This window comes from Metopolophium dirhodum, chromosome 6, assembly GCF_019925205.1.
Source record: "Metopolophium dirhodum isolate CAU chromosome 6, ASM1992520v1, whole genome shotgun sequence".
Classification (NCBI taxonomy): Eukaryota; Metazoa; Arthropoda; class Insecta; order Hemiptera; family Aphididae; genus Metopolophium; species Metopolophium dirhodum.
The window spans coordinates 7,629,116-7,646,191 of record NC_083565.1 but is presented as its reverse complement, the minus strand read 5'-3'; the positions used below and the strand labels follow the sequence as shown (position 1 = coordinate 7,646,191).

Here is a 17,076-nt window from a genome sequence, read left to right as displayed (position 1 = left end):
ATACATGAATTGTGAGGTTTACTATAATATTTTATGTAACTAATAACGATATTAATCAATACTATATCGATTTAATGCTTGAAAGTTTTTTTCCACCGTTATGATTACTGAGATTAAAATACGTTATTCGCTGGATAAATATTGCTAATCAACCTAAAAATAAGAATACAAAATTATGTAGGTATTTAAACATATATTTTTAATGTGTGTCGTATACCTATAATTACTATTAATTATTACTCGGTAAAAAACAATGGTTTTTTTAGAACGAAAATTAATCAGTTTTAAAACGAATTTTAAGAAATATATTTGACTTGGGTTGACATATTATAAATAACCTTTATGAAAAAAATATGTATACGAGTAAAATAATGCTCTGGTGGTAATAAATTATAATCGCAGAGCAAGGAGGTACAGCTTTAACATTATCATAGTTTAACACGACACGATTCAGTGTCGGGCTGGCCCAGTAATTTTCAATGGCCCCAACAGCCCTGTACAAAGGTAAAAACTTCAAAAAATTTAACCGCCTATTAATATATTGCTATCAAATTATTTTAGTCTTAATCAAAAAATATTTTTATACATTAAAATAATTTGTTATTATAATATTATTACGGGTGTACCGGACCCGTGTCGATTATATATTTATATGAATATTTCATATTGATATTTGATGTACTGCGTTTCTAAGGTTTGGTCATGTTAAAAATATCTCAAGTGACAAATTTCCCATCATTGTCAAGTTGAATAAGTGTCTTTGGACGGCGCAAGTAAACCGTATAATGAGCACGTCCGTCTGTGTTGGATGTCACGTCCGTGGCCGAACAGTATAGGTAAGTGAAATCATATTCTTTCATCCGTTCGTGTGGAGTTCGAATAAATAGACGTAACGTAGATAATGAAAGTGTTTATTCCGTATACGAAGGGCCGGCGCGCATTCTGAAAAACGGCAATAGCTTTGCAATATTTTTTGATCGGAAAAAAAAAAAATTGTTCTGTTTTTTTTCACCGGTTGCCGGCTGATTATTATCGACCATTTCTGCCGAGCTAAATATTCATGAGGTGCAGTTCTTTTGTATGGCCAATCCCGATATTATATAATAATAATATTATTATGTACCCAGGCACAACTATAGCCTATGGGCGTAGTCGGGGTACCGTATTGTGTCACCACCCCAATGGGTTTGAGATTTACAATGATCGAAACGTAATATATTACTATAATAACACAGATTATGTGGGTACCTTGATACTCCAAATGCCCATGCATGATTATGTATTAAATTTAAATTTCACGTACACAATGTCGACCTTTTTTAAACTTTACGGTTTTAGTTCTTAACTTTTGGATACAATAATTATATTATTATAATGTTTAGTGAAAATTTGGCAATAATATTGTTTAGATTATTACCTACCCAATAAAAATTAGACTGAAATGTATACAAAGGTAACTGTTACTGTTATTTTCACTGAACTTATAATAAAAAAAACATATTTTCATCGATGAAACAATAATTTATTATTTGAACAATGAAATTGCGTTAAATGGGCGTAATTCACTTTTTTGTATTTATTTGTATTTAACGGTATGATAAAATCACACGAATTAGAACAGAATACTCAAATAAACATAATACTATTATCCAAAATAAATAGTGACGCACCTATCAAACGTGTCTTGCTAATCAATTTATCACTATACCAGATACCTGCCATTCAAATATAAATAACTGTAACCTATTTCTGTAGTTGATGATTTATCAAAATATTTAATTACAATTAAACTGCTGGGAAGTGGCAAAAAATGGATATTTTGCTTGATTATGTCATGAAAAAAACTCAAATACTTGTTATATTTTACCTATTATTAATAATAATATTACATGATACTCCTCTTATAAATCTTATTATAAATTATTCATCCCTTTATCATGATTTTGATATAATTGGAGGAAAGCCAATTACACGCAAATTATTTTTAAGATTAGAGCTATGAATTGGGACAATATTTATCAGAATAACGATATCAGTTCTAATACACGTTTATTTTATTCAAACATATTCTGTTCAATCATAAATGATTTTGTTCCAACATTTACAGTCTCTAATTGATCTGGGAAGTGATTTTTTATATAATTTGTAGGCACTAGAATTGAGTGTAATTTGTATTGAAATTGATATACACTACACATTTTATATATTATGTAATGGTATTTTTTAAATGTAGTTGTCCGTCAATAAAGAATAATAATATTAAGTGTATCGATTATCGACTATCGTTATATATTATAAATGATTTCGAACATAATATCATATAATATTATAATATATATAATATATATATAATTATAAAGGTATCTTTTAATATTATACTGTTACACTGTAATAGTGCAATTGAATATTGATTAAATATTATTATTATAATATTACAAATACCTACCGTTTTGTACGTTAGTTACATTCGTATAATAGATGATAAGACAAACCGTGTTGCTCGTCAGTAAAAGTTAATTTTAACGTTATTGTACATTTCCCGATTCACAAAATATAGTTTGTATAACCGTCAACCTATTGCGAACTATCAACTAACACGTTAAGAGCACACCGCATATAATATAAATGATTTTGGTAATTTATTCACACTCCCTGCTCCGGTCTTTCGTAATCGGTCGACTGGCGTGTTGCGACGGGTAATTTCATCGTCATGGGGTGGGTTTCGCAAAGCGATCGGATCGGCAAGAAAATATTTGCCACCAGCACAGTATATTATATTATGTGTTATACCATGCATTATTAGTATTACAATACGACGGTTTCACCACTGATTATTTCCCGAGCGGCATACGTTCCGCATTAGCATCGTCGCCGTGGCACGAAGAAAGGTGGAAAATACGGCAATCGAGAAAATCGAGACCACCGTTACGTGGACACGATTTTCCTAGGGCCATTTCGCGTCGGGATGATGAATGACTGTGAATTTTCTCCGCACATCCCACGCCGCACCACATGCAGCACCTTGAGCGTCCTGTCGTGTTAACCGAACGCGCTCGTTTTATTTTTTTCCGTTTCTTGTATCACTCACACACACACACACACACACACACACGTTTCGAAACATATACAGAGTGTGCCAGTGCGGGCATAATGTCTATTAGATTTTTTTTTTTACAGGGTTCTTCGGCGGTGTTCTACTCTTATTTTTTGTCCTCCTTTCATTTGTTTTAGCGGGTGCGACAGATGTTCGGGGACAAGATAAAACCACCGCCGGTTGAATCAGCACGAGCCGAGGAGACGAATTATTAATCTTGCGCAGCTACCGTCAGTCAAATGTCCATCGCTTTGCATTGTATATTGCGCACAGCCAGTGTTATAAATGGCTGCAGGGGGTTTTTTCCGCCGTTTTTCAACCGTGTTTTTGTTTTAGCACGAAAGTGGTGAAACTAAAAATTATTTTCTGACTAAAAGGTTTGTACAGGTACCCGCCCTGCCTATACAACTATGATTTTATATTTAAAAAAACCCTTTTCGCTCATAACTCAAATAATCGTACATATACTCTTCATACAAACGTATATAATGAATGTATAAATATATATATTTTTTAAACCTTTTAAAATTTAATGTAGGTAAAGAACATTATACTCAATTTTCGCAAACCCACTTTCCACTTGCAATCTACATTCTCCCCTTATCATTAACCCAGTTGTTATATTAGTTTAAAATATAACAATTTTTTCTATTTTCAACCGCAGCTGGTTTTTTTTTATTCGGCTAATAACATAATATTGAATTTATGTCGCAGCAATCATACATTTTGTATTTTTCATACCCAAAGACTAATTTATTGTTAATACAAGGTTTTCAATAAAAATATAAAATAAACATGTTGTAAGTTAAAGTTAAAGAACATAAGAAAGAAACAAAATTATATTTTACTATAAGTTAAATAAAAAAAAAAACTTATAATAATATGAAAACTATATTTACACTGAAGATGTCTCGTAATATACTTTTTAATAAACCAACTTCAAATAACTTACATAATATTTTTTTCTGAACTAGAATTTAACTACGTATATATACATATACATATTTATTATAAATTTCTTGGATATTTTACAACTTCACTATTGTTTTCATTTTTATTAGATTTTTAAAATTTATTAAGATGGTATATTTCAATATTTCATATATTTTATCACTTTCAAGTATAAATTATATACATTAATTGTGAAACATTATTAGAAAATTGAAGTTTTATAGTCATTGCATCACCTATAAAGCATCAAACGTTTTTTTTTTTTTTTTCGAACAATTATTTAAAAACAATTTTTGTGCATGGTACTACCTACCAATAACTCAGTTTATTATTGAAAAAGACACTGTGTACAAATGTCTAATAAATAAACAATTACAATAGGTAAGATAAACTTTAGAAATTAAAAATATTCAACGATACAAAAAAAAAAAAATGGTATGATTTATTATTACTTCAAGTTTATAATTTAGTTTATTTTGATTATTTTAGATAGATATTTGTTTTTCAATGTGTACACATGAGGAGAGGAAAAGTTCCAAAAGTTTGATATTGCTATTGCTATGTACTCGACAGTTAATAAAACAAATTAGTGGTATTAAAAGTTTTTCTTTTTGTAATTTTCTAATATTTTCGAGGAAATTGACATGAGCGTTATTATAGGTAATTGATTATTTTATAGTATTAAAATAATATAAGAAATCTTATGAAAATACATGACGTCATAATAGTAATATCACTAAGTAATTATGATAGTAAGTTATGACTTCGAAAAACCTAACTATCAGCCTAAATATTGTACTGCGAAAATTGTTAAATTTATTGAAAAAGTTTTTTATACAGAATTTAAAAGTAATTGACTGATTAAAGATAATATTAAATAATTTAGCATATCTCAACATTGTTCTTATTTGTAATTTAGTTTTGTGGTTTATCACTATTTTTATACCTATTAGAATTTATTATATTATAAATATTGATAATTTGAATATATTACTCATAAATTATTTTTATGATCATTTATCATTTTAATAATAACTTATTAAATAAACACACTTAGTTATGAGAGTTGCACTCAAAATATATCCTGAATGATTTAATATTAAACCTCAATTACATTATGCCAGTCACTCAATTTTTTTTTTTTATATATATTTCATTATAAAATCTCAATTATAATATGTACTGGCGTAATTAAATAAAATCGAATACGGTTTATTATTGATTAGGCCTTTCAAAAATATTCATTATGACGAACTATTATTCAAATCTGTTAGAATACCTATCTAACCATTAAAAATATCAGTTTTTCAACCGCTTAAATCTTTGGGCGGTGGCCAATTTTGCATAAAATTATTATAGAATAAAACTTTTATTTGGCATAATGCCCATTTAATCACCTCAAGTGGACATCTTAATCTATGGTATAAACAGTTTTACTAAAGAAAAAAAATTGCGATTCCCGGAGACATTCGGCTAAGCATACATAAGCACTTATATATAATTCTCTTTAATAGATTTATTTTATTTTTTATTTTATCTTCTTCCTTTAAATACGGACTTTTTTTCTACGCGTTGGTACTGCGCAACGTTTTTAAGACATTGCATTACATTAAAAAACATTTATTTAAACAGGGGGCATTTCGCATTGTTTTTCGGAATAAATTCTACGGTTTACTTATAGTTTTTTTGCTTACCTATAGTTGTGAGCGTCAGTGTCGACCAATAAAAACAGTAAATGTACTGTCTAGAAAGCGATGAATTCCTAGTACCTTGCAAGTTGTACACCCAATTATCTGACCCAAACCCGATCACATAGCTTATAGCGAAATACAAGCATGAGTTCCAGTGTATGAGTATAAGTATGGCGAACACCACCTTGCAAATGCGGAACACGTTTGGGTACCCGGTTTTGGTTTCTGTTCGGTCGAAGAACTCCAGCATCCTCGGTACTCGGAGCAGTCGATTGGCACGGACGATTACAGGACAGGGCAGGACGTATGCCGAACAGCTGCCGGACGGCCACCACAAGTACGCCAAGTCGGTGGGAAGCAGACTCAGGAAGTCTGATTTCCATTTGGACGTGCTGAAGTAGTTTTTCCCGCAGCTTATGAGAATTGCGGACCATGAGACCTTGGTCCAGGAAACCTGAAAACAATATTAATAACGGTCGGTGTTAGTAAACGCTATTATTACTTGAAGCGGACGGTTGTTGAACTATAAAAGTATAGAACGAAGAGCACCCGTAGAAATGTGTAATGAACAATTTCTTAAACGACCCAATTCTTATTTCCCAATAATTGAACCGCACGCCATTTTTAACACCATCGGATAGCTATAATGTATTTACACGGGAAATTATAGTCAACCGATGAACAATGCATTTTGAAAATTATTATTTCCGGCGGAGAATAAATAGTTATTATGATGAAATTATGTTGAATCTGTACTGTGTGGAGTTGGTATTATGGATACTTGAGTTTTTAGTTTTGAATAATATCCCAATCTCTGTCTTCAGAATAAACGAAACTTTTGATTTTAAACGCGGTAGTCGTACAATGATTGTTCAGCGCGGCGTACCTACATTACGTAGTTTACGCTATTACCGTTGGTGGCTTATCGATTTCGATTTTTTTTTTTTTTTACTTAGGCATTTATAATCCATTCCATTCAAGGTATAGCAAGTAATTCTCATAATAAAGCAAATAAGACAAGAAAATAATTCGATGACAGTCGGCTGACACGGAGACACCTACCAAACATATAGAACTTAATCTGTTTTATTGCATTTTTTTTTTTTTTTAAGCCCGGTTTTTTTTCGAGCTTTCTGTGCACACATAAGTATTTACTGCATTATACCTGGCAGTGCGTTGAAAGATTATTGTTTGATTCATCGAGAGTTTAGGGCAATATGATTTCCCGACGCGTAGTCATAGGTATTTTTAAATAGCTGTGTAGATTTTTGTTTGTAAAATACTAAATACCAGACAGAGGAGGTTATTTCGTCGGAGGCAGAGATTTTGTTAATAAATCGCAATCGTGCGTTGAAAAATCGTTATTCGGTGGACGTCATCTTGGCGTTCATTTCGATGAACTATATCGGATTTCAAAAACAAAACCCAATGCTGCTGCTGGTTTATAAAATATTACATAAGTTATAAATTATAATAATAATAATATATTATGCAACGAACTCAATAATAGCACGCGTCGTCCGCAATCGAATTTCTAGATGGATTGCAAAGAACTCGATAATATAATAAACAGGTATTGTGTGCTGAATAATGTACACATGTCCATTGTGTTACCTGTCGTCGTACGATATATTATAATAAGTAATGACACATCGCGTCGAAAGCACGACGACGTATAAAGACGGATTTGGATTTTTTTTCTTTTCAAATTCGTACTTACGGTTATCGTCGTCCGGTTTGTATGGGATCGGCATAGCGAAGGGTTTTTGGGGTGTGGGGGGGGGGGGGGCGGTGCGCCTCTGTGGGTTATTTATTTATTTTTTATTCCGGTGTATAAAATACGGCACCGCAAGTTGGTCGAAGGTTTGCAAGCATATTATTATTATTATTATTTTTACCCGGCACTCTGCAGCAGTGCGTTTTGTGAATGTTTAGGCAAAAACGATCGTACGCACACACATGCACAGCCACCCAACCATCCACGCACTCATATATATATTAGATATAGTCCTATTAATATTTACGAGACCTTAACGTATAACGTGTCCAAACCACCCCACCGCCGCCTCATATATATAAAATACTAGTCGCCAAACGTATCGGTCCCCGAACGTTATTAATGATGTCCCCCGGAACTCGTTGGGACCGGATGTTGTAAATAAAAGTGCGTGCGCGCGTTTTATTTCCCAGTGTGATTTACTGCCGTTCGTCCCCGCGCGTCAGCCATACATAAATATAGTGTCCGCGCGAAAGGAATCGGCTCCTCCCCTCCCATATCCCTCACCCTATCACGCCAGTCGGGGGGGGAGGGGAAGACCACTACCGCGGTCCACGTCGGCCGCCCCCGAGGAAAGCGAGAAATTTGTCGCACTTGGCCGCCGAATCGCCCGGAAAAATGTTGCGATGCCGACCGATCAGGCGTGTGTGGGGTGTCCACAGCCGTGTGCGCTGATGCACGTGCCGCACACTTGGACACGTATAGAGAACGAATGACGTACGAATACAATGCCATCACAGCGCCGTGTCCGAATTCTTCGGGAAATCGATTTTTCACGCGCACGCACACACAATAACGGACGACGATAATGCTTGTCCGCGGCACACTTGAATATCGATCGAGCCGACGGCCCGCGGCGTATTTATGATTTTCCGAGCGTAAGATGAAAAAAAAAAATAGAGAAGAAGAAAAACGTTACCAAAACGGACGTGGGTATTATTACACGGTGCCTGCCCAGTCGTGGGTGGTAATACCCACAGGTACATTGAAGCAATATTTTTACCCCTCTGAATTTAAAACACGATCGGGGGGGGGGGGGGGGGGGGGTTTGTAGCCGTTCGATATTTCTATACGACCACGAAACGCACTTTCGGATGTACGTCACATTGATGGTTATCGCACGATTAGGTTTAATGAGGTACCTCCTGTATACGGTGTGCACACTTTATGTGTCGGTAGGTGTTGCGCACTGTTACCGTACATAGGTATACCTTCGACTATGATTTATTCATTTTTGAAAAACGATAAACGCCGAGGAATATAAAGCGGACATAATGCTTATACTATCTCGTTGGTACACGGCGGCTAGCAGGTAAGTATTGGGTAAAATAAATCGTAAGGTTGTATAAAAACAACTTGATATAAAAATCTTAGTGGTTAGAACAATAATACAATATAAATATCAGAAATAACACGAATGTTACAATTTTCAACTTATTGGACTATAGCACAACCGCCTGGATACGAATCATCACAAAAATATTGTTGATAGGCGATTTAGAGCCGAGTTCGAGCGGTGTATCTTGGGTGTTCACGCGGTGTCTCTTGGGTGCACTATAACGCTCACATCGAAATTAAATTGTTTGAAAGGAATATCATATGATATGATATAATAGGCTATAAATTAAACACGTAACAAACACTAACACGTGTAATTGTATAATGTGTATACGATGTGCTCAAACATATTACGGCGAAACGGTTAAACTCGTCGCCAATATTATATTACATTTCATCGATGACGTATGGATAGGATTTTTTTTTGCAACGGAGTTTTATCATATTATATTTTATGTTTGACTCATAAATAATTATAAACATATATTTATAATTCAAATCAAATGTTAATGCTGTTACTTATAAGTTATAATGATTTTAATTATAATAAAATATTTGTAATATTTTTGGTTTTTTCTCACTCTTTATTTTTTTTTTTTTTTTGTTTCTCGAGCTGTGTTCAATTGATTTTCCATACCCAGGCTTGGCTTAATTTTCATTTTTAAAAAGTATCGTTCTTTTCAATAAAACATTTAACACAATGGTTTTTTTTAATAAGAATTTTAAATTAGGTACGTGATATTATTAAATATGTAAAACTTTAAATATTATATATTATAAAAACAAAATTCCATTATAGACTGCAGTCGTTTTCCTGTTGTGATTAATCCTGGCAGTTGAATAAAACAAAAAATGAACCCACTATTATATTATAAGTCACTGTGCTACTATAGGTACCTGTTGTATTGATCAATAATAAACAGATTCGCGATCAGCCAATTAAAAATATTTAGTCAGGAACCACAAATTCAAATACGATGTAGAAACAGTTGTTTGGAAAATATATTTAACGAAATCATCAGCCAACGGGCCCGCTCCACATCTGAGGGACCAAGAATCCGCCGCGATATTATTATAATTGTATACTCTTTCGTATAAGTGTCGTGGTTAATGAGTAAGTACGAATACACGAATTTTGCTGACGCATATTATTGGCACGGACAATATTTTAAAATTCACAAACCATCGGATATCATAAAACTGATAGGTATGATCATTACACAATATCACCCTCCAATAAATTCTGTGGTCAATTTATTTTGTCATGCCCACGACAGGTACCTACTGTTTTATATTTGTATAAAAAAAAAAACAATTTTTTCTTCAAAATAACACAATGCAACAATCAAAACCCAATTTTATAAGTATTATACAAAAGATGTATCCGAATATAATATGAAATATTAATTTTATAATAACATTTTTATGTATCCTAAAAGTCGGGTGGTGGTGCTGAGTGCCTGCCCACAATTAATGTTAAATTCTGTTACTTTATATTATATTAAATATCCTATTTGCTCATTGTACATAATGTTATATAGATTGTAAATTACTTAAATAAATAAATAAATAAAAAAAAATTTATCCTAAAAGATGATCTTATTTTGAAATATGACGTATTGCTTCTTTACCAAAGTTATGAACATTATATTATTACCTTGGGTATATCTATCCGGTTCAATACTATAGATATATATGTAATACACTACACAGATTATATACCTAGGCAATAATTGGTCCAATGCAATTTCAAACTATAGGCCCTAAGGCCTAAAAGGGCTCCTCAACTTAACTGCCTACCTTTATGAATATCGACAGTTGCTATAATATAATTTACGCACAAGATAATTTTAACAATTATTTTGCATTTAATTTGTCTTGACCGGCAATCCCCAATTTCCGGGAAGGACAGTCGCAGCAAGCGCACATTTTGCCGACCCTGCATTCACGTTTAAAAACACAGTTCGTTCAAATGTAAAATATTACATTAAATAATTACTTATATAGTTATATGTATACAATTAAGTAATAGAATAATACAAATTTATCAGGAAGAAAGTTGTGTCATTAATTGTTAATGATGATTAAAAAAATATGAATTTAGTTAGTATAAACGTCTTTTACAAACACTAGAAATAGTTTTCAAGTGAGTTATGTAATCAAATTCACCGGATTTATAATTATGTCCATCGGTAAATCCACGTGACACAGCCACACACAGTACTGGCATGATAATAATTCATAATTATAAAAATATTTAAATTAAATAACAAATTAAGGTTTAAAGTATTTAACAATTATTTCCATTGCACATGTGACACATATATAGTATTTTATGCACAATAATAATTATAATAATGTGTCTTGTCAACAAATAAAATTGCGTTCATGATGCGTTGTATGACATTGTAACGTTTCGTCTGATAACTCGAGCACCTTATTCATAGCAATCTATTATACATAGAAGTCTGTGGTTTTTCGTGAATTTCAACTACCATCATTATCGTCAGTTAATATTACTATTATTTCTGTCGGCCTAATCGCATCATATTATTATAATGGTTCGTGTTGGGCCGTCTCGTGATGATTACACGTCATAACCACTGTGGGTACCTGTAATGCAACCAGCGAACCTACGGGCCTGGCGAAATAGACACGAATGGTCCAAATACCTATAACACCGCACTCTAATAACGTCTGAATTTATTTTGTCATGTCCACGACGTGTGCGCGTTGAGCGGCGAATACGCGTATTGATATAATAATAATGATGACGACGATGATGACGACGATGACGACGACGACGACGATGATAATGTACCTTATTCCGACACCTCAGCCACAGTGTTCGATAGCAATTTACGTAAATGCGTGTATTTACAATCAGTGGCGCAAGTGTTTGTACGGAATTACGTCATTCTCACGGTTTGCAGTATATTATACTGACGACGAATCGAGTCGACCGCGCCGAGACGCACGCCGAATGCGAAATAATATTATACACACATTCGACGACGGCATTATTGTTATTCCGCTGCAACTACTGCGGGATACAATAAATCAATTTATGGTTCTATTGTAATGATGATTGACACGTATAATATAACTGACTCTTGTGCTACAATATTGTATTGTATTGATTAAGGAGAAACCTTATAGACGAGGAACTGTTATTACCGAAGTCTCAATGAAATAAAAACTGTTCATGCGGTTAGATTTTTAATGGTTTTTCTTATTTATAGATCAAATAACAAGGTAGGAGCTATAATTACGATTATTATTTTTTTGTTACACAACTAACGGACATGAATGATTACAATCAATGAAAATATAAATTTACTAATAATAAGGAAACGATGTTAGAATGATTAATGATCGACCAAAAGTACGGAGGGAACCATTTAATGTAAGACACTCATAATTTCAAAAAAAAAAAAAATCAAATTTTTGAAAACATTTTTGTCCGCATACATTTAAGTCATTACTCATTACAAAATAACATTTTTTAATTTTTTTTAAGCATATTGCTGTAATGTCACGACATAAGAGTTTATGGAAATTTTTGAGGTGTTCAACTGTTTTAAAATTACGTTTCATAATACGCGTAGGTACATATTTGTCTATAATACTATTAATAAATTATTGAGACAAGTTTATCATTCAGTTTGAAAGGTTATATTATAATATGTCACGTACTCATAATAATTTATTAACACAATATATACATATATCTTAAAATAATTATTCATTTTATTTGTAAATTAACATTTTTATATTAGAAAATAAAAATAGCTGTAAATGTGTCAAACATTGAAAATCATGGACAGTGTATATTTTTTTTTTGAATGTAGGCGAGTATTGTTCTTATTTCATGGTACTTATTACATAGGATTTGAATATTTTAAAAAATGTTTTTCCTTAGCAAAACCAAAAAAAAATTTAAGACTCCCGTCGCTGCATAAACCCAAGTACCTTGTACAATGTTATTGTAAAATAAACTCCTAATGCTTCTACAAGAGTCAAGAAGGCCTATTGGATGTTATTATTCATACATATAGAATACCTTTTAAATAATGTAATCACTCCGAAAGTTTTATGGAATATTTTTCTTATTGTAAATCTTTTATATCTTATTATTATTGTACATAGTTATTTTTTCTTTTTAATATTTGAATAATGACATATATATATTTAAAAGTTATATTTGAAAATTCAATATATTGTTAGGTATCTATTGACTGGATAATGTTATAGAAATAGCGGAAAATAATTAAGGAAGAAAACCGAAGTAAAGCTTTTAATTTCCAGAAAAATATCAAGTATGTTTTAATAATAGCAAAATATTAGTTTTAAATAAAGTAAAAAATAATACTGTATTACTAGAATTGTGTTTTTTAAACATATCACGTGGGCTTTTGTAGCGATTTGGCACAAAACTAAGAAATGTGAGGAGGGGTTTGATAACAAAAAAAAAAAAATAACAACTTATAGAAGAGAAAAGTTAATTTAAAGCATTGGAATTTTTCCAAATACAAGATGGGCTTTAGTTGACATAAGTGAAAATTTATTTGTGGGCCAGAAATGTTTCCAAAACATTTATGGTGTGGCTATTAAAAAATCGTCAGTAATATTTATTATACTATAATTCGTGCATTAAAGTATAGCTTGATAAATATATTATATTTTTAAGTACACCAATGTGAACTGTAATATCAGAAAATGAGATTTAAAATAACTTACACGAGTATAATACGATGCGCTGCTGCAATATACATATAATATATTCTGCAATTTTAATACAATAATAGGTTAAAACTGCATAATACATCAATAGAATCTTACATTTTTAATATTCTAAGTAAAGCAATAAGTGGTTTAGTGGTTTTTATTTCGTATTTTAAGTTTCGTACGTAAACACATTTTTAAGTAATACCTACGAGTATTCTAAAAGTTAAATGAATTTTCTCTGTATGTAAAAAATTTAACACTAACTGCAGTAGTTAAGAGATCACTAACCTCTAAAAATGTAGACTGTTGTGGAGTGATTGTGGTCGAATTATTGGTTCAGTCATTATGAGTGAAAACATAAAATTTAACCTGGATAATCTTTAAAAATATTTAATTGTTTCTTTATGTGAGTTAGCTAGAGTTTTGTTGGCTCTCTGGTTATAATATACGGATTCAAACTTTAATCCTACGAAAACAAATCGTTGTCTATTATTTACTTTTTTTCTAAAGACAAGATGCATTTTGTCAAATATATTTCAGCTAATATTCAATTAAAAATACATTTATATAATATTACTATGATTTATGGTGGGTACCATAGAAAATACTATAGAAAATATTGGCTAACTATCTAATGTAGTAATGGTTTATTCAATTATTATTCTTTTATCAAAAGGAACTATTAATAGTATTGTAGTTGATAATATGAATGTCAACACAATGATAATATGAATGTCAACACAAAAAGTTTTTTTGAAAGACTTATCGTGGTTTTTATGCAAGTACGCAACATAATATTTGATTTTGTATTATTTCATATAGCCTATAATTAGCTCTTTATACGAAACTGTATTTTTTTTAATTTTATTAGACGATTTTTATCATAGATATTGCGAGCAATTCAGGTTATTTTGTTCGTACATAATCCAATGAAATCAAATATTGCTCGGGTTAAAGTTACTAAAATTGTTGGGATATGCTTTATTTGATTATGTCTACATTATTTGAATGTTGTAGTTGGGTCTTTTTGGGTGAATCATATTACAGTGAAACCTGTAGATATATAACAGACAGTTACGGGACTATCTTAAGTTTCTGTTAAAGACAGGTGTCCGTTAAGCTGTTTCACTGTATTATTAAAACGACAGTGATATGTATATTTACTGTGGTAAAAATATGTTTTTCTTATCGTTTTTTTTTTTAAGTGCAATTGCTCGATATAAGTGTTATTTTTAATTTTTTATTAATTATTGTTTGAAACTCGTGGTTATTCATTTCCACAATCGAAAGTGAGCTTATCCATAATTTGATCACTCTGTTATTACGTCTCGTGTGTGATTTATTTAAGTTCAAATTGAATGATATTTTTGTTATTTTTTGTTTTTAACGGTTTCGACAGCTGTTTTATTTTGACTCATTATGACATAACGACAAAGTCAGTTTGGGGACAAAGCATGTCCATCGGGAAGCTTAGGCGAGTAATATTAAAACATGAAAGAAATAACTGAGAGACAAGGATTTAATGCCCAATCCAGGAGTGTATTTTTGAGCCTTTTTCTGAGTGTTCAACAAACAATAATTAAATTACATTTACCAACTAGAATATTGTATAACGTCTTAACTTAATAAAAATTAATTTAGCTTACAACATTATGTTCAGTTTTGTTAGATCTCCAATGATTTTAAAACGACTATTCGTGTTTGTTCCGTATATTTTCTAATAGTATTGAATCACATAAGCACCATAATAAGTCACAATTTAAAGGAATTAGAAAACAAATGGAAAACGAATACTAAGACACGTGTGTTCTCAAGCAGTGCTTGTTGTGCTAATGGTATTAGTCTCCAAAACTAAACTATTTGATTTCACAGTTAAATACTTTAGAACCATATATTATATATATATTTATCTGTGGAGACTTGGTGCAAGAAATGCCAATGTCACATTTCGACGAATTTGAGATTATTTGACCGAAGTCACTGAAATTTGATTATGTCACTTGTGTTAAAATGGTCAATGTTTCTGATGAAGTTTGACCAAATTAAATTTGACATTGGAAATAATTTGAAAATCAAAAAACTTTGAAAATAGAAGTATATCAGATAATATTATTGGCCCATTTTGATATAGGTCACGTATTATCTATAGCCATGACATTATCCATTTCGAAATCAAGTAATAAAGTTTATATAAATATAATATAAGTTACTAACATAAAGATTTATATGCAATTGAATATTATTATTAGGTATTAAAAAATAAGTTATGTTTTTAATTATTAAAACTTGTTTATTTTAAATTTTAGTTTTTGACCAATGTCGAACAAAAGTAATTTTTATTTTTTTCCGAGTGGCTTATGTCTAAATAAAACTTACACATTTGTAGTTAAAACCCAAATGAGAGTATACGATGAAATACAAATTAATTTGATTAAGTAATAGCATTTTTAGAGTCTCTACTTTAATTTTGAATTAATGTTTGTGTTTATTTTAAACATTGGCAATTTTATTTATTTTTTTAATTCCTGAACATTATTAAAATATGACATTGGCCTTTATATTATATAAACTTAGTCATACTATTAATTTTAAAATCGATATTATTCAATACACGTTTTTCCAGTCCCTAGAACTTGGCAAATACACGAAAACAATATCAGACTTATAAAATAGGTGCCAAATAAATGATTCCTCAACAGTGGTGTGTCTATCTATCACGCCGAGTGATTGAAATATTGTAATATGCAAAGACAATGGTTATAATAATACTCATAATTTATAAGATACCGGAAAAGGGACCCAATGGATTTCACAATTCCAGAACAAAAAATGAGAAAAGTTGCGTCTTAAGCATAATATCCAGTCTGTATATTTAAGCTGTGTTAGCTGCTTTATTACTGTGCCTATTACCAAAATATTATTCTAAATGATTTAGTTCTTATCGTACAACACATTTTAGTCGAACGTCGTCAATATGCCAAAAATATCTAATTTTGGAATCTATCCAGAAAATTCTAGCAGTTACAATTGAAGCAATCTCAAAGCTCATTGTATTCATCGATGGAGCTTGGCTCAGACATTGTATAATAAGAATTAATAATCCTACAATAATACATATTAATAATAATATACATTTCAAATAACTAATATACAGTAACTTGTAAACCAAAACATTGTCGGCTAGTAATATAATCGTTGCCCCCCCCCCCCCCAATAAATATAAATAAATGTTCAGTTTTAGATTGAAACATGAATTGACAATACTATTAATAACAAAAGAAAATTAGAACTTTTTTATTTCATTTCTATATGATGGATTTATACATCAATACGGAGTTATAAATTATAACATAGACAATAAACATTTACTTTATGTAGTGTTACCGTCTACGGTGTGTCTAAACAAGGATACCAATTACTTCATTGTACAAATTGATCATCAATATACATATTTATGTGGGCTGAATCAATACAAAATGGCATATTAAAATATAATA

General features: G+C 31.2%; 1 protein-coding gene across 1 annotated transcript in view; it reads right to left on the bottom strand.

Annotated features, from left to right (window-relative positions):
- LOC132946502 (cyclic nucleotide-gated cation channel subunit A) overlaps window positions 1-17,076 on the bottom strand; it is a 188,840-nt gene that overhangs the window by 32,391 nt on the left and 139,373 nt on the right. Inside the window, 2 exon segments of the mRNA XM_061016536.1 lie at window positions 5,740-6,139; window positions 6,141-6,190. Of these exon segments, the coding sequence (XP_060872519.1) occupies window positions 5,740-6,139; window positions 6,141-6,190 (450 nt within the window).